This window comes from Gossypium hirsutum, chromosome A08 (genome assembly GCF_007990345.1).
Source record: "Gossypium hirsutum isolate 1008001.06 chromosome A08, Gossypium_hirsutum_v2.1, whole genome shotgun sequence".
Taxonomy (NCBI): Eukaryota; Viridiplantae; Streptophyta; class Magnoliopsida; order Malvales; family Malvaceae; genus Gossypium; species Gossypium hirsutum.
The window spans coordinates 124,347,851-124,366,670 of NC_053431.1; the positions used below are offsets into that span (position 1 = coordinate 124,347,851).

Sequence of the window (18,820 nt, forward strand, 5' to 3'; positions counted from 1 at the left end):
TGATGTTGGACTTGCAATTTTAGTATTTTTCGTTGTAATATATCTCTTAGTTTATTTTTGTATTGAGACAATTTAGAAGATTTAGATTTGTGTTCTTTTATACAAATTATAATTTGAACCCAGATTATTTTTGTAGAGAATATGAATATTTGACTACAATTTAGAGTTCAAATTTGAATTTCTGTTAATATTTTTAAAATGTCAAAATATGAGGCTATTACGTAGCACTATACTATTAATCGTCAGTGCCACATTAGCGTACTTTAACAATATTAATAAGGTATCTCTATATGTATTAACCTTAATTAAATTCGTGTTAGATAATAATATAATTATAATTACATTTATTTAAAGCAGGAGTCGTGTAATTTTTTAAATCACAATGGTGCACAAACACACAATCCAAGAGAATTGAGTCTCAAATATGGGATCAGTAATGAATCACAGTCACATTAAAATCAACAATAACAGTGGTAGCATTTAGAAAATAAGTCTTAAGCAGTGCAAACCCTTTTGCCATCCTAAATTTTCCTCTTCCTCCGACCACCGCAACCTCACGTTCAGTCTCTGTTATCGGATTCCTTGAAAAAAGGCTTATAGAGCTGCCGTTGAACTTACCCGTAGTAAATCCAAAATCCACATACATCACACCGGTGGTTGTATTTCCACCAACCATGAGTGCAAGGCCCTGAGCATTGCCAATCACCTCAGTTTTATCCTCAGGACCTATCTTTAGAATATCATCAATGGCATATAGGGTACCAAATGGGAGTGATGAGATGTTAGCTTGGGCTACCTCCACTGCTGTTGGGTTTTTACCGCCGAGAGTTTCGTGCAAAAAGAAGTGAAGATGGGTTACCTTGACCGCCTTGGTGTCATATGGTAGGCTTTGCGAGTAGTATTGGCTCTGCACTGTCACCTTGGAGAGGCAGACCATGAGAAACCAAGTCAATACCAATGTTCCTTTCATTTTGTTACTTCATTTTTTGTTAAACAAAATAGAAACTTTATACTGAGAAAGCAGAAGGTAGTAGTGGGTACATAATTAGCTGGCTGAAATTGAAATATTTGAATAAATACGAATTTTCCACTTGCTGTGAATTAATTTTAGATTGGAAGTTGACTTTTTTTATTTACTAGCCAAAGTCAGAATGTAATCATTTGAAGGTAACAGCCAAGCCACAAGGTTAGTTACAACAACAAAAGAAGGCATACAGTACTGGGACAGGTTCTAACTAATCAGTCAGCTACCATATTCACTTCTCTGAACACATGCTAGAATTTGACAGTCGAAATTGGCCCGCATTATTCTTTTATCCTTCGAATCTGAGTTATTGACGGGGCTTCCTCTGTGACATCCTCAAGCATATCAATTGCAATCTTGCTATCACATTCACTTATTACTATAGAATAGTTCCTTAGCCGAGCTATTTATAAGCCATGAAGTATTGCCCATAATTCAGCCGTAAGCACAGAACCTCTCCCAATAAATCTTCTATAACCTGCAATCCAGTTACCATAGGAATCCCGTAACACTCCACCTATCGCAGACCAGATCCCATTTACATTTGCAACACCATCAGTATTTATTTTAATCCAACCATGACAGGGAGGCCTACATTTAACCTGAAAACTTCGACTGGTCGTACTTGTGCCTTCCATTTTTATTGCATTGCAGAGACCAATGGCAAAACATTCTGCCCTTCGAAGAACCTCTTCAGTGGCTGGACTCTGCTGGAAAATAGTTTTGTTCCTATTCTTCCACAAAAACCAGCAAGCGACAGCAAACATTACACCCCAATCTACTGTCCCCGAATTCAAAGCAAACTTATTTCTCAAGCTAGCAAGCACCCATTCGGTCAATTCCATCCCAAAGAACTGATATGAGCAGCTGGAGGGAATCAAGTTTAACCAAACACCTGTAGCAATCGGACAGTCACGCAAAATGTGTAAAACAGATTCCTGAGAGTCATCACAATCCACAAATGGAGCAACCTGTTTCATCGGTTAGGCCTTAAGAGCTTTTGTCTCATAACCAAACATAGAAAATGTTTTATTCTCGGGTCCCAAACGACTTTCCAAGCAGAACTAGCTGAATCAGTATCTATTTGGGCTAGATTTCTGTAGGCTTCCCTCACGGAGAATCTGCCTGAGACACTAGTTTTCCATAAGCATTTATTCGTACCCAACTCATCATTCGGTGGAGGACAGACTGCAATGAATTCCAACACTTCCCTATCAAAGCATGGACGCAACATGCACCAATTCCATCGACCAGCCAAAAATACATTAAGCCTGGTTTAGTTACTGGTGTAATAGTGAATCCAAAATTCTTTTTAGCAGGGTCTGAATTTAATTATATTTTTTATATATCATAATGTAAATTTATTATATATTAATTTATAATTTTTTTAATTTTTGAAATGATTAAATAGATTTTTTTTATTTTAAGGGGTTAAAGTGTAATTTTACTATATTAATTTATAATTTCTTTATTAAATTTTTTTTATTAATATATATATTTTCAACACTGATTTTTCTCATATGTACGTATTGCTTCTTCCTAGAAAAACAAATAGAAAGAAGCAATTCATTCATTTTTTTAATTAAATTTTTTATCTCTCTTAATTTTTTGTGCAATTTATAAAATCAACCCAAAATAAATAAAAAAAGTTAACACCTGTTAACTTCATTGACATGTCATAGACATGAAGTGATACATTGATGCCACATTAACAATTAATTAAAATTAAAAATTTTAAAAATTCAGAAAAATTATTAAAATAATTAATATGTAGTTTACCATCTAAACTTATATGTTGTCATCAGGGTTGGTATTTTTACACTAACATGAAGTGACACATTGACGCCACATTAACAATTAATTAAATTTAAAATTTTAAAAAAATCGGAAAAATTATAAAAATAAATTAAAAATTATCAAAAGAATTAATATGTAGTTACCACTTAAACTTATATGTTGTCATCAGGGTTGGTATTTCTACACTAACACTATTAATTTTACTAACGTGGTATGATACATGATAGATAAATTAAAAAAAATAATTTTTTAGATAAATTAGGTACCAATTAAATACTTTTAAACTAATGTAACGTACAAACCATAAACAGTCTATGAAAAGAGATTAGTCGAATGGAAGAAAAGGGATAAGGGTTAGAACAAGCAATCTTAGCAAATCCTCAATTAAAGAAATATAAAATAAGCTCAATCCCAAATATTTAAAAAAATAATAATAATTAATGTTTGTTTCATTTGCATAATTAGTTGGTTTAAAAATGGTAAAGATAAATAATTTTTTGCATGATACTTTTATTTTTGTTAATTTAATTATTAGTATGTATTTAAAAATAAAAAAATTGAGCCCTAAAAATTAACAAGAAAAATAATCAAGAGAAGAGAATATATATTGTTTATTATTATGACCACTTATTCTTATCGTGACATTGTAGAAAATAATTCAATTATAACTTATACTAATTTTGATATGTCCCTTAATTATGATCATTCAATGATCCAAACACGGATTCTACAGAATTCTCTACATTGGCGCAATCACATTTTCCGGAGACACAAGCGCATGTAGAAGGAGGTGGGCAACCAGGAGAACCGCACTGGTTTACGCAATCTTTGCTACTCGTGCAATCCAAAGACCTAGCACTCACATTATTCAAAGTACCTGCAAAATTATATTAAAATTCTTAAAAACAATCTATAAAAAATAGTAAGATAATTTTAGATACCAAAAAATCTTAATTAAAAAATAAATTACTAAACATTAAATAAGAAAAAGTGTGGATAAATATATACAAAGAGTAGAAACGAAGAGGAGGAGCAACAAAACTACAGTCGTGGTTGATGTCTTCATTTTTTGTTTCTCCTCTAACGATATTACAAAAGCTTTCTTTTAGGTTTTATGATACTTAAAATTGAAATCTAAGGTTTATATAGGCAAGGGTGAAGAGAAAGTTTAGGAAAGAAATTAGCCAATTTATTTAGATAATGTCATTTTTCTGAATAATTTTATGCATGTGATTTTATTTTATATTTAATTACCCAAAATTCTACCCAATAATATTTACTTTCCAAAAATTAAAAAAATACGTTGAATAGTTTTATACTTACCATAAATAAATGCCATTCCATTTTATATTTACTTACCAATTTCATTTTTTAATAGTATTTACTTTCCAAATTTGATTTCATCAAATTAACATTTTGCGTTACTATAGTTGCAAGGACTTGATTATTGATTTTTTTCATAGAATTATCGAGAATTTTTTGATGTTGGACTTGCAATTTTAGTATTTTTAGTTGTAATATATTTCTCAGTTTATTCTTGTATCGAGACAATTTAGAAGATTTAAATTATTATTTCTATAGAGAAGATGAATACTTAGCTACAATTTTTAGTGTTCAAATTTAGATTTCTGTTAATATTTTTAAAAAGTCAAAATATGAGGCTAATACGTAGCACTATACTATTGGTCGTCAGTGCCATATTAGTATACATTAACAATAATAAGATATCTCCATATGTATTAACCTTAATTAAATTAGTGTTACATAAAAATATAATTATAATTATAATTACATTTATTTAAAGAGGAGTCGTGTAATTTTTAAATCACATCAACATATCTCTATTCTAATAAAGTGGTGCACAAACACACAATCCAAGAGAATTGAGTCTCAAATATGGGATCAGTAATGAATCACAGTCACATCAAAATCAACGATAACAGTGGTAGCATTTAGAAAATAAGTCTTAAGTAGTGCAAACCCTTTTGCCATCCTAAATTTTCCTCTTCCTCCGACCACTGCAACCTCACGTTCAGTCTCTGTTATCGGATTCCTTGAAAATAGGCTTATAGAGCTGCCGTTGAACTTACCCGTAGTAAATCCAAAATCCACATACATCACACCGGTGGTTGTATTTCCACCAACCATGAGTGCAAGGCCCTGAGCATTGCCAATCACCTCAGAGTTATCCTCAGGACCTATCTTTAGAATATCATCAATGGCATATAGGGTACCTGTTGACACCATTTTTCGGATAAAAACGGGGTCGACTTGGGTTTTGAAAAAAATGAAACAGGAGTCGCCACCAATCTTTTTTTTTATAAGGTGTGATTGGATCACCTCGAAAAGCGGTTGTTTTTAATAAACGGTTTGATTTTATTAAAACAACAAGTTTGGTCCGCGAAATTCAGAAAACGGGTTCGGGAGTCGGTTACGCGCGAGGAAGGATTAGCACCCTCGATACGCCCAAAATTGGTACCTTAGTTGATTACTTAATGTCTTAATGTCGAAAATTGAAAAACTTAGAAGAATTTAAAAAATACGATCCTTGTATTAAAACGTTGAAAATTTTTAGGAAAATGGGCATATTTCACATTATTCGAGAAAGAGGATCATATCCAGTAAGTTAGAATACAATGTCTCAAATTCCCAATACGTGAATGAATGCCAGAATTTTACTTATTTAAAAGATATTTTATTATCTCGGGTTTAGGAAAGGGATCGTGCCCGGTAAGTTAGGACACGATCTTTTCTTAATTCCCGAGATCGTTTCAAAACTTGAGTTTGAAAAGATTAGTGTATTTAGATTTATTGTGGAAATCGAAACCCAGTAAGTTAGGGTACGATCCTCTCGAATCTAAACACAAAATATCATTTTTTAAAACAAATTTTATTATCGAGTGAAATAAAAACATGAAGTCGTAGTAAAAATGTGAAAGCAAATTACATTGTTATACATGACAAAATCATAATGAATACAAAAGTGTAAAAATGATACGAGTAATAGCAACAATATAAAATAAATAAAAGTCAAGCCTACGATCATATAAAATAACAATGTATATAAACAAATAAATTAAACATTCGTTCAAAATAATAATGAAAATGAAATAAATAAATAGTGAATACAATTAAAATGTAAGGGGATATATATATATATATATGTATAGACGAAAAAAAATAAAATATGTGTGTATTCATAAATTACAAAATATATATAAAGTATATTTTAAAATATAAAGAAGGAAAAATATGCATATATATATAAATATGTACGTATATATATAGGTGTATAAAATTATGGAATATGAAATTAATGAAATGCATATATAAAGTAGGCGCATGAAAATATGTATGTACAAATTAAAGTTTAAAAATAATGAAAATATACATACGTATACAAATAAATACGTTAATTTATATATATATGTTTAAAATATATTGAAAATATGTATGTATGTGTCTATGCAAATTAAGATATACAAAGATATATAAATACATACATATAAATATATATACTTATAAAAATAAAAATATGTATATGTATATAGATATATATAAAAAAAGAAATATGAGTATACGTATATATATATTAAACAAATTATATGTAAAATATGTACATGTATATGTACAAGCACTTATATGATAATAATAAGACATATATATATTTAAAAATACATAAGTAAATATGAATAGAGATATAAGAGTAACAACAATAATACCAATACTAATAATAGTAAAAATGATAATAATAATAATAATAATAATAATAATAGCAAAAGTACTAAAAAGAGGACTAAATCGAAGTAAAATAAAAAGTACTGGGCAGATTCGAAATAAAAAAGGACTAAATAGACTAAATTGTAACACGCACGGAAAGAAGAGGGACCAAAATGGAAAATAGACCAAAATCTCAAAACGCGACGCTTCAGGGGACTAAAATGAAATAGAAATAAAAATTTGTGGTCAAATTAAAAACAAAGAAATAGCGAAATAGGACCAAATTGAAACACGCCACAGGTCAGAGGGACTGCGCGCGTAAATAGCCCAAAAATTAAAAACACGCGGATCCTTCTGGTCGGAGCGGGTCGGGTCGCGGGTCGATGCGCGGACCCCCTTTTTGCCGAAACGGCGCCGTTTCAGGGGGGTATAAATACCCCCCTTTTGCGAAAAAACATCATTTTGTACTGCTGAGGGAAAAAAAAGAGGAGAGAGAGGGAGGGGAGACCTCTGGGGGTAGTCCAGAGTCCGGCGAGCTTCGGTCGCCGTCCGTCGTGCCGTCCGTCGTGCCGGCGTTGCTCCGGCCACCGTACACGGTGGCCGGAAGTCCAAAAGGCAGGTAAATTTCCCCTTTTTTCGCCGAATCGCCTCCCCTCGGTGAGTTTCCCTCTCCCTTTATTATTATTATTATTATTATTTATATGTATATAAATAGATGAACAAAAAAGAAAAAGTAAAATAATAATGGTAAAATATGAAAACGAAAAGGGGTGGTAATCACCTTAAAGCTTAGTTTGTATTGTATTTCTCTTTCTGCTAATCTCTGTTTTGTTACAAAGAGTACCCCCCCTTTACATTTCGGTTTGAATGGCTTATATAGCCATTTACAACTTTTTCTTTTTTTTAAATCCATTATGCTGTCATTTCTCTTCTTTTTCTTTGCTGTTGTTGCTGCTTTCTTTGCTTGTTTGCAGGTGAGCAGTTGGGGGTTGTGGCGCCGGTCAGAGGGCAGGTGGACGAAGGGACAGTGGCGTCTGATTTGGAAATTTTATTTTTCTGATTTGTGTTTTCTAGGCTAGGGTTAGATTTGGGCTAGGGACTTTGGGCTTGTTTTGTGTTTAATTGGGCCTCGGGCAAAATGGCCTGTAACAGCTGCCCCTCTTTGCTCGTTGTCGTGTAACGAGAACAGAGCAAAGACCAAGAAAGGCCAATTTTGCCTGGTCTTGCCGAATCTTGACTTCTTCTAGTGCTTCTTTTCTTCAAATAGCCTCCTTCCAGTCCACTATGTCTTGTTGCTTCGATCCACTCCACTGCACTTCAGAGTGTTCTGACTTGCAGCTTCAATCTTCTTCGCAACAACTTTAAGAGGACGATATTTGTGGTTTTAGTCTGCTCCACTGCTACGTCAGGGAGATAAGACTTGATGCGATCTGCTCTACTGCAACCTCAGAGAGATAAGATCCTTTATTTTAACCCACTCCACTGTAACTTCAGGGAGATAGGATAGTGTCTTCGATCTGCTCCGCTGTAATCTCGGGGAGATAAGATCTCTGGCTTCAATCTGCTCCACTGTAACTTCAGGGGGACAAGATCTGTAATTTCCAATTTATTCCACTACAGGTCAGGGATATAGAACTTGTGGTTTGAATCCGCTTCCTTACACTTGAAGATAAGATTTACTGTCTTTGATCTGCTCCGCTACGGCTTAGGGAGACAAAATCTGTAACCTTTAACCAGCTCCAATGTAACCGATGGAGGCAAGGCTTTGTTTTTGATCTGCTTTGCTGTTAATGCAGGAAGGCAAGATCTGCTTCTTTAACTAGCTCCACTGCAATCGATGGATGCAAGGCTTTGTTTTCGATCTGCTTCGCTATTAATGTGGGAAGGTAAGATCTGCTTCTTTAACCAGCTCCACTACAACCGAGAGAGGCAAGGTTTGTGTCTTCGACCTGCTTCACTGTCAATGCAAGAAGGCAAGATCTTTTGTCTTCAACCAGCTCTATCACAACCGAAAGAGGCAAGGTTTGTGTCTTCGATCTGCTTCGCTGTCAATGCAGAAAGGCAAGATCTTTTGTCTTCAACCAGCTCTATCACAACCAAAAGAGGCAAGGTTTGTGTCTTCGACCTGCTTCACTGTCAATGCAGGAAGGCAAGATCTTTTGTCTTCAACCAGCTCTATCACAACCGAAAGAGGCAAGGTTTGTGTCTTCGACCTGCTTCACTATCAATGCAGGAAGGCAAGATCTGTAACTTCATTGATCTGTCCCTTGGGGAAAATGACCTGTATGTTCTATTTTATGAACCTAATTGTGCCTAGTGATTAGGATGACATAATCAGAATGAATCAAATGCTCCTAACTAGATATGCAAAATGTCATGAAGATGATTCCTTAATGCTTAGGTTAACATCACGTAAAAACTTATTAAGGTTTTATCATTGACGTACTACAACGCCTTTTTGCTCGTCTGGTATATCCAAAGAAACACTTAATCTGGTTGCCCCCCACTGTAAACCTTAAAGTTTAATCCATTAGGGCACAAAATTTGTACCATCATTCTCCCTCTACAATCCAAGGGTAGAAATATGGTTTTTCCTCAATCCTCTTTTATCACAATTCAAGGATATAAGATCTTAATCTTTCTGGTCCCCCCTTACACCATTTCCAGGGTGTCGTTTCAAAGACTCATGCACAAATGAAGGCTCTCTTCTCCGAGGTAACCTCTTCCTATTGCCTAGTGATCATTGCTTGCTTGTTTATTTAAGCTTTTTCATTGACACGACATCTTGTCCTTTTGTTCAATCAATGCATTTGTCAACAAAATCCAAAGAGAAAGTCCAAACTTAGACTCTTCCTTCTCAAATTTCCAACCTTCAAATTTGGCATGTTCTAAACAATAGTCCTGTTTCAGGTTCCTGTATTATTTAGAAACTTTTCAGAGTAATATGCAAAACTTCCTTTGTGAAAGTTTTATTAGTCCATTAATCATTATTCCAATGCTTGCAAAAAAAGTCATAACAATGGATAAGAATAAAGTTGGTTCTGAGCATAGCTCGAAAGAACAAATTATCGAAAATAGTGAAGAAGCACAACAAAAGAATTAATTGGGAATGTATATCTTGGAAAGAAAAAAAAAGTATTCCAAGAACAACAAATAACATGAGAATTGGGTGCCCCAGATATCACAGCTTGAACTTCTCTATACAAACTTTCTGAAGACCCTTTTGAGTTGGACATGTGTTTAGGAGATCTACAATGCTCTGTCGATGCCCTCAAGATGTCGCCTATCCTTTCCTGTTGATTCAGGCATGGCAAGATCAACACATGCCTCAATATGAACAAAACTTGAGCAGCTTATATCACCTCATGCCCCATTTTGATCAGTATTTGAGCCGCCCCTTTCGGGTTTTCAACTCAAATCCCCTTTGGCCTAAGGTGCCCTTTGCGGGTTTTCCCCTTAGCCTCTCCATTTCTACTTTTCATTTTTCATTTTTTCATCTTCTTCTTCTTTTTTTTTTTTTGAATCAAAGTGCCCTTTTGCAGGTTTTAACCTTGGTCCTTCCTTCTCCTTTAAACGAAGTGTTTCTGGATCCGAGTTTATAGGATTAGCAATCTCACTCAGGATCAGTACTCTTCTAGAAATGGTCTTCTTTACAACATAGGGACTTTCCTAGTTTGGCATTCATTTCCCTTTAGAATCCTTTCGTTAAGGAAGAATCTTTTTCAACATCCAGCCCTCTTGTGGAATTCTCTGAGACGAGCATGTTTATTATGGGCTCATATTATTTATTTATGGTACATCTGACCCTGATGAATAGCTTTTAACCCTTTTCCTAGGGCCAACTAATCACATTGCGATTGGATCCCTTCAACAAGCAACGAGGGGATTTTAATAGGTAGAACTACCTCAATCCTGTAAACCAAAAAGAGAAGTGTTGCCCCAATACCGATGTTCGACAAACAATGAGGGTAAATGGTAATTTCTCACATCGATCCTCGTAAGTCTCCGTCATTTTCCTTCAATTTTTGATGTTCAACTCTAGGAACTTCAGTGACGAATCGTGGTGTCCACTTCTGAGCTAATTTGAGACTTCAGCTATCGTGCTATTGTTTAACCTCAATGCATTCTCCAATACTCTCTTCTCTAAAATTCTGTATCGGTATACGATGCCTTTAGCTCATGAAGTAGCCTCTCAAAATGAAACAATGCCCATTAGAAGTCTTCGATAATGGTGATGTCCATGCCCCATTGTGCTCAAAATTTGAGTCGTCCTTTTTCGGGTTTTCAACTCAGATTCACCTTTGGTCAAAGCGCCCTTTGTGGGTTTTCGCCTTGGCCTCTCCTTTTTTCTTTTTCCTATTTTGACTTTGATTTTTTGATTTTTTGATTTTTTGAATTCATGAGATTAGGCAAGTTCTGGTCATGCTTTTCGACCAGAATCAATGTTATTCTAAAGTCTTCCACATAAGATCTTCCACTTTCATCTTGTATATGAGAAACCTTCTTTGGTACCAGATTTCTTTCATAGAGCCCTTTTGGGACGCAACTACGACAGAAAAATTTGGATCTCTATCTTTAATCAGGATAAAATCCAACAACATCTTGAAGGGATGGAAACTCAACTTCAAATGGGTAAAGCTATGCTGACTCAACGAGAGAGGCATTGCCCCGGCAAAGAATTGCATCGTTCGCACTGTAAATTTCTGACATCGTGCTGTTGTGCAGGTTTTATTATCAAGCTCACAATTTCTAATGATTCACTGAGAGGTAGGATCTGTTTATCCTTTTGTTCTACCATCCTCAACAAGTTTGGAGATAAGCTACGCTCTGTGTCAACTTCAAAGTCGTGAGATCCCTCTAAACACATGTCTCGCTCAAAAGGAGATTCTAAGTCTGTAGCAGCGTCATTCATGTCGTTGATATCCAGAGACCTGTTGTAGGTACAAAATAATATATAAAGAATGTATGAATTTAAGAATAATTATCTGCACAGTATGATTATGAATGAATGAAAGAATGATTTGGATGGAAGAATAAAAGAATAATCAATGAAAAATATTAGTTCAAAAGATCGCAAAGATGCATTCCATTAAAATAATGACGTTCAGACATAAGCCTTTTTCACGAAAGACTTCTTGTTGCTCTAGGCTGAAAGCAACAAGTGTATTTTGAATATTACTCTGAGTAAGCTCTAAATACTACAAAGGTTTCTTTAGAACACTCCCAGGTTTATAAGGGCGAACACCTAATAAGATCCCTTTTCAATTATGCCTTCATATATGGTATTGATGTGAAAACTTCCCAACACTTTCTCATATATTGCGTTCACCCCATTTGTTAATCATGATTGGGTGGCGAATTTTCTGCATTAGATGAGTCACCAAACTTGACGACACCCATGTTGATGAGCTTTTCAACCAGTTTCTTGAAGGCTATGCAGTTCTCTATGGAATGCCTCGTATTTCCCGCATGATACTCGCATTGTGCATTCGCATCGTGCCATTTGGGGTTCGGAGGCTGTGGAGGTTTCGTGTAGAGAGGGGCGACAATACGTGCGTTGAATAAGCTTTGATACAACTCCTTATATGACATCGGAATTGGCGTGAATTGAAGGTTCTCAGTGCCTTGCTTCACATACGATTCTTGTCTAGATGAACCTTGCTGACTAGTAATCACCTTTCTTGGCTGTGTAATCGATTTGTTGTAGGTGTTCACATTGCTCACCTCATTTTCCTTCTTCTTTAAGTCTGACCTCCTATTATTTTCTCCAGCATCAATCTTTCCACTTCTCACGGCACTTTCAATCATTTCACCGCTCATGACTATGTCTGAAAAACTCTTCGAAGCACTTCCTAACATATGGGTGATGAACGGGGCCTTCAATGTGTTGATGAAGAGCATCGTCATTTCTTTCTCTAGGAGTGGCGGCTGAACTTGGATAGCGACCTCCCTCCACCTTTGCGCGTATTACCTAAAACTTTCATTAGGCTTTTTCTCCATATTTTGAAGGGTAATTCTGTCAAGGACCATATCAGCTACATGACTGTATTGTTTCATAAAGGCTTGTGCTAAATCCCTCCAAGAGCTAATCTGGATACGCGTCAATTGATTGTACCACTTAAACGCTGCCCCTGTGAGGCTATCTTGAAAGCAGTGTATGAGCAGTTGGTCGTTGTTGACGTATCCGGCCATACGCCTACAGAACATAGTAATATGAGCTTCTGGGCAGCTGGTCCCATTATATTTCTCGAATTCCGGCATCTTAAATTTGTAAGGAAGTACCAAATCCGGAACTAAACTCAGATCTTTCGCATCTATTCCACGATAGCCGTCGACACTTTCTATCGCCCTAAACTTCTCTTCAATCCATTTCCATTTCTCCTCAAACTGCTTTGGTAACTCCTCCTTCATCTTGTCTTTCTCCGCTACTTCATCGAAGTCCGGGACAACCAGATTATCGTCAGGACTAGAACCAGATCTGCCCTGAAGGTTCTTCGGTATTGAAGCGTCACCTTGAAAGTGCTGAGGCCTAATCGAAACAGAAGATCTTCGTGGATGTGGTTCAATCTGAATTTGCGCTTGCGGAGGCGTGTATCCTGGAGAAAAAAGTGGCTCATCATTGTTTCCTTCTTCATCGCAAACCACAGGATTTTTCCCTTTATCCACTCCCTTGGTTATTAGTTGCGTCAATTTAGTCATTAGTTCATCCTGAGACTCCTTCATCTTTTGTGCCATGTCTTTCTGGATCTTTTCCATATGTTCTTTCATTTGCACCTGTAACTGGTCTTTCATCTCTTTTTGCGTTTGCTCCAGTTTCTCTAATCTTTGATCTATTTCTTTGGCTTTGCGACGAGTACCGTAAGGATGTTTGGTTGATTGGTTTTCCAGATTAGCTGAAATAATTTTACATAATTAGGGTCACTTCGTGAAAATCTAATGCATATGATGCAATGTAATGCAAATGCATGAAATGAATGCCTAAAGAGACGTTGATTCTGATTCAATTACATTTAGGAAACTTTTCTAGAAAGCAAATTCCCTTACATAAAACGGATACATGTACGACCTCACCCTCATATTCCAAGAAACAACATCGATTTTTTCTTCATCCGCATGTTTGAGGTAATCTCACCAATAGATGCCATTGCTAGCTCATTTTCTTGATCTTGGTCGTGATCCATCATCTGCCCATCTTCATAAGGCTCGTCAGCTTGTTGAAGGCTTTTGGACAATCGTCTCGAATCCCCAGGCCACCAAGCAAGGCCACGAACTCTTCCATCGCCATTCTTGTGTTTCTCAGAATATGTTTGGGAAGTCGTATTGTTTTCCACTTTATCAAGGAATTCGTATTCCATGACAAGCTTTCTAATTTAGTAATTGGATTTGAATCCATATCTCTTTCCTAAGATGCAAATGCAATGTAATGCAATCATAATCAAAACACAACAAGAAGGGTTAGTACAAAACATAAGCAAGCACAGAAACAAAAAGTACCTAATCGGGTAGATACTAGGGGTTTGGAGTGGCTCTACCTAGGTTAAGTTCCTAAGTCTACTATATGAGGGTTGGTTCTAAAGTAAGGGTACCCGAACCAGCAGATTCCTCGATCCTCACCCATTATAGGCTCATACGGACTGAGTTCAGTTCAGGGGAATACATTTCCCTATGGCCATGCGGAGATGAAAATCTCACGAAGACATAGGTACGGATGTATCCCGAAAGCGATTCACTATCCCATGCGGAGGTGAAAACCTCACGAAGGCGTAGCTTCTCACTCCCACTTAAAAGGGTAGACCAACGGTCATGCAATGCAATGTGCAAAAATAAATCTGAACTTAAACACAGCAATTATGAATCACAATGACAAAGATCATAATAAAGATAAATAAAAATACAATGAAAGGATCGTATATTTAAACTAAGTTTTTGATTTTTGACAAAAAGACAAAAAGTAATCAACTCATGGCTTGACTCTCGTGTTTGTTCCCCAGTGGAGTCGCCAAGCTGTTGACACCATTTTTCGGATAAAAACGGGGTCGACTTGGGTTCTGAAAAAAATGAAACAGGAGTCGCCACCAATCTTTTTTTTTATAAGGTGTGATTGGATCACCTCGAAAAGCGGTTGTTTTTAATAAACAGTTTGATTTTATTAAAACAACAAGTTTGGTCCGCGAAATTCAGAAAACGGGTTCGGGAGTCGGTTACGCGCGAGGAAGGATTAGCACCCTCGATACGCCCAAAATTGGTACCTTAGTTGATTACTTAATGTCTTAATGTCGAAAATTGAAAAACTTAGAAGAATTTAAAAAATACGATCCTTGTATTAAAACGTTGAAAATTTTTAGGAAAATGGGCATATTTCACATTATTCGAGAAAGAGGATCATATCCAGTAAGTTAGAATACAATGTCTCAAATTCCCAATACGTGAATGAATGCCAGAATTTTACTTATTTAAAAGATATTTTATTATCTCGGGTTTAGGAAAGGGATCGTGCCCGGTAAGTTAGGACACGATCTTTTCTTAATTCCCGAGATCGTTTCAAAACTTGAGTTTGAAAAGATTAGTGTATTTAGATTTATTGTGGAAATCGAAACCCAGTAAGTTAGGGTACGATCCTCTCGAATCTAAACACAAAATATCATTTTTTAAAACAAATTTTATTATCGAGTGAAATAAAAACATGAAGTCGTAGTAAAAATGTGAAAGCAAATTACATTGTTATACATGACAAAATCATAATGAATACAAAAGTGTAAAAATGATACGAGTAATAGCAACAATATAAAATAAATAAAAGTCAAGCCTACGATCATATAAAATAACAATGTATATAAACAAATAAATTAAACATTCGTTCAAAATAATAATGAAAATGAAATAAATAAATAGTGAATACAATTAAAATGTAAGGGGATATATATATATATGTATAGACGAAAAAAATAAAATATGTGTGTATTCATAAATTACAAAATATATATAAAGTATATTTTAAAATATAAAGAAGGAAAAATATGCATATATATAAAAATATGTACGTATATATATAGGTGTATAAAATTATGGAATATGAAATTAATGAAATGCATATATAAAGTAGGCGCATGAAAATATGTATGTACAAATTAAAGTTTAAAATAATGAAAATATACATACGTATACAAATAAATACGTTAATTTATATATATATGTTTAAAATATATTGAAAATATGTATGTATGTGTCTATGCAAATTAAGATATACAAAGATATATAAATACATACATATAAATATATATACTTATAAAAATAAAAATATGTATATGTATATAGATATATATAAAAAAGAAATATGAGTATACGTATATATATATTAAACAAATTATATGTAAAATATGTACATGTATATGTACAAGCACTTATATGATAATAATAAGACATATATATATTTAAAAATACATAAGTAAATATGAATAGAGATATAAGAGTAACAACAATAATACCAATACTAATAATAGTAAAAATGATAATAATAATAATAATAATAATAATAATAATAATAATAATAATAATAATAGCAAAAGTACTAAAAGAGGACTAAATCGAAGTAAAATAAAAAGTACTGGGCAGATTCGAAATAAAAAAGGACTAAATAGACTAAATTGTAACACGCACGGAAAGAAGAGGGACCAAAATGGAAAATAGACCAAAATCTCAAAACGCGACGCTTCAGGGGACTAAAATGAAATAGAAATAAAAATTTGTGGTCAAATTAAAAACAAAGAAATAGCGAAATAGGACCAAATTGAAACACGCCACAGGTCAGAGGGACTGCGCGCGTAAATAGCCCAAAAATTAAAAACACGCGGATCCTTCTGGTCGGAGCGGGTCGGGTCGCGGGTCGATGCGCGGACCCCCTTTTTGCCGAAACGGCGCCGTTTCAGGGGGGTATAAATACCCCCCTTTTGCGAAAAAACATCATTTTGTACTGCTGAGGGAAAAAAAAGAGGAGAGAGAGGGAGGGGAGACCTCTGGGGGTAGTCCAGAGTCCGGCGAGCTTCGGTCGCCGTCCGTCGTGCCGTCCGTCGTGCCGGCGTTGCTCCGGCCACCGTACACGGTGGCCGGAAGTCCAAAAGGCAGGTAAATTTCCCCTTTTTTCGCCGAATCGCCTCCCCTCGGTGAGTTTCCCTCTCCCTTTTTATTATTATTATTATTTATATGTATATAAATAGATGAACAAAAAAGAAAAGTAAAATAATAATGGTAAAATATGAAAACGAAAAGGGGTGGTAATCACCTTAAAGCTTAGTTTGTATTGTATTTCTCTTTCTGCTAATCTCTGTTTTGTTACAAAGAGTACCCCCCTTTACATTTCGGTTTGAATGGCTTATATAGCCATTTACAACTTTTTCTTTTTTTTAAATCCATTATGCTGTCATTTCTCTTCTTTTTCTTTGCTGTTGTTGCTGCTTTCTTTGCTTGTTTGCAGGTGAGCAGTTGGGGTTGTGGCGCCGGTCAGAGGGCAGGTGGACGAAGGGACAGTGGCGTCTGATTTGGAAATTTTATTTTTCTGATTTGTGTTTTCTAGGCTAGGGTTAGATTTGGGCTAGGGACTTTGGGCTTGTTTTGTGTTTAATTGGGCCTCGGGCAAAATGGCCTGTAACAGTACCAAATGGGAGTGATGAGATGTTAGCTTGGGCTACCTCCACCGCTGTTGGGTTTTTACCGCCTAGAGTTTCATGCAAAAAGAAGTGAAGATGGGTGACCTTGACCGCGTTGGTGTCATATGGTAGGCTTTGCGAGTAGTATTGGCTCTGCACTGTCACCTTGGAGAGGCAGACCATGAGAAACCAAGTCAATACCAATGTTCCTTTCATTTTGTTACTTCATTTTTTGTTAAACAAATAGAAACTTTCTACTGAGAAAGCAGAAGGTAGTAGTGGGTACATAATTAGCTGGCTGAAATTGGAATATTTGAATAAATAAGAATTTCATCACTTTGTAATTTCCATAGTCAACGTCTTGTCTACAATCCACTTGCTGTTAATCAATTTTACATTGGAAGTTGACTTTTTTTATTTACTAGTCAAAGTAAGAATGTAATCATTTGAAGGTAACAGCCTAGCCACAAGGTTAGTTACAACAACAAAAGAAGGCATACAGTACTGGGACAGGTTCTAACTAATCAGTCAGCTACCATATTCACTTCTCTGAACACATGCTAGAATTTGACAGTCGAAATTGGCCGGCATTATTCTTTTATCCTTCGAATCTGAGTTATTGACGGGGCTTCCTCTGTGACATCCTCAAGCATATCAATTGCAATCTTGCTATCACATTCAATTATTACTTTAGAATAGTTCCGTAGCCGATCTATTCATAAGCCATGGAGTATTGCCCATAATTCAGCCATAAGCACAGAACCTCTCCCAGTAAATCTTCTATAACCTGCAATCCAGTTACCGTAGGAATCCCGTAACACTCCACCTATCGCAGACCAGATCCCATTTACATTTGCAACACCATCAGTATTAATTTTAATCCAACCATGACAGGGAGGCCTACATTTAACCTGAAAACTTCGATTGGTCGTACTTGTGCCTTCCATTTTTATTGCATTGCAGAGACTAATGGCAAAACATTCTGCCCTTCGAAGAACCTCTTCAGAGTGGCTGGTACTCTGCTGGAAAATAGTTTTGTTCCTATTCTTCCACAAAAACCAGCAAGCGACAGCAAACATTACACCCCAATCTACTGTCCCCGAATTCAATGCAAACTTATTTCTCAAGTTAGCAAGCACCCATTCGGTCAATTCCATCCCAAAGAACTGATATGAGCAGCTGGAGGGAATCAAGTTTAACCAAACACCTGTAGCAATCGGACAGTCACGCAAAATGTGTAAAACAGATTCCTGAGAGTCACCACAATCCACAAATGGAGCAACCTGTTTCATCGGTTAGACCTCCCTTGATTTGTTAAGAGCTTTTGTCCCATAACCAACCATAGAAAATGTTTTATTCTCGGGGGAAATCATTCTCCCAAACGACTTTACAAGCAGAACTAGCTGAATCAGTATCTATTTGGACTAGATTTCTGTAGGCTTCCCTCACGGAGAATCTGCCTGAGACACTAGTTTTCCATAAGCATTTATTCGTACCCAACTCATCATTCGGTGGAGGACAGACTGCAATGAATTCCAACAGTTCCCTATCAAAGCATGGACGCAACATGCACCAATTCCATCGACCAGCCAAAAATACATTAAGCCTGGTTTAGTTACTGGTGTAATAGTGAAAC

General features: G+C 35.7%; 2 protein-coding genes and 1 long non-coding RNA gene across 3 annotated transcripts; all 3 read right to left on the reverse strand.

The window, feature by feature from the left end:
• Positions 1–411: 411 nt before the first annotated feature.
• On the reverse strand, positions 412–958 carry LOC107940245 (dirigent protein 4). Its single transcript, XM_016873685.2, has one exon. The coding sequence runs from the start codon at positions 935–937 to the stop codon at positions 431–433; it is 507 nt and encodes a 168-aa protein (XP_016729174.2). The 5' UTR covers positions 938–958; the 3' UTR covers positions 412–430.
• Positions 959–3,413: 2,455 nt separating this feature from the next.
• Positions 3,414–3,924, reverse strand: LOC121204737 (uncharacterized). Its single transcript, XR_005899937.1, has 2 exons — positions 3,830–3,924; positions 3,414–3,698 (listed from the first exon to the last, which is right to left on the reverse strand). It is a non-coding gene; the product is annotated as an uncharacterized lncRNA (long non-coding RNA).
• Positions 3,925–4,723: 799 nt separating this feature from the next.
• On the reverse strand, positions 4,724–18,263 carry LOC107940241 (dirigent protein 4-like). The gene is made up of 3 exons (XM_016873683.2): positions 17,922–18,263; positions 17,193–17,349; positions 4,724–5,055 (listed from the first exon to the last, which is right to left on the reverse strand). Exons 1-3 carry the CDS (start codon positions 18,261–18,263, stop codon positions 4,724–4,726), a joined length of 831 nt encoding a protein of 276 aa, XP_016729172.2.
• Positions 18,264–18,820: the final 557 nt, after the last annotated feature.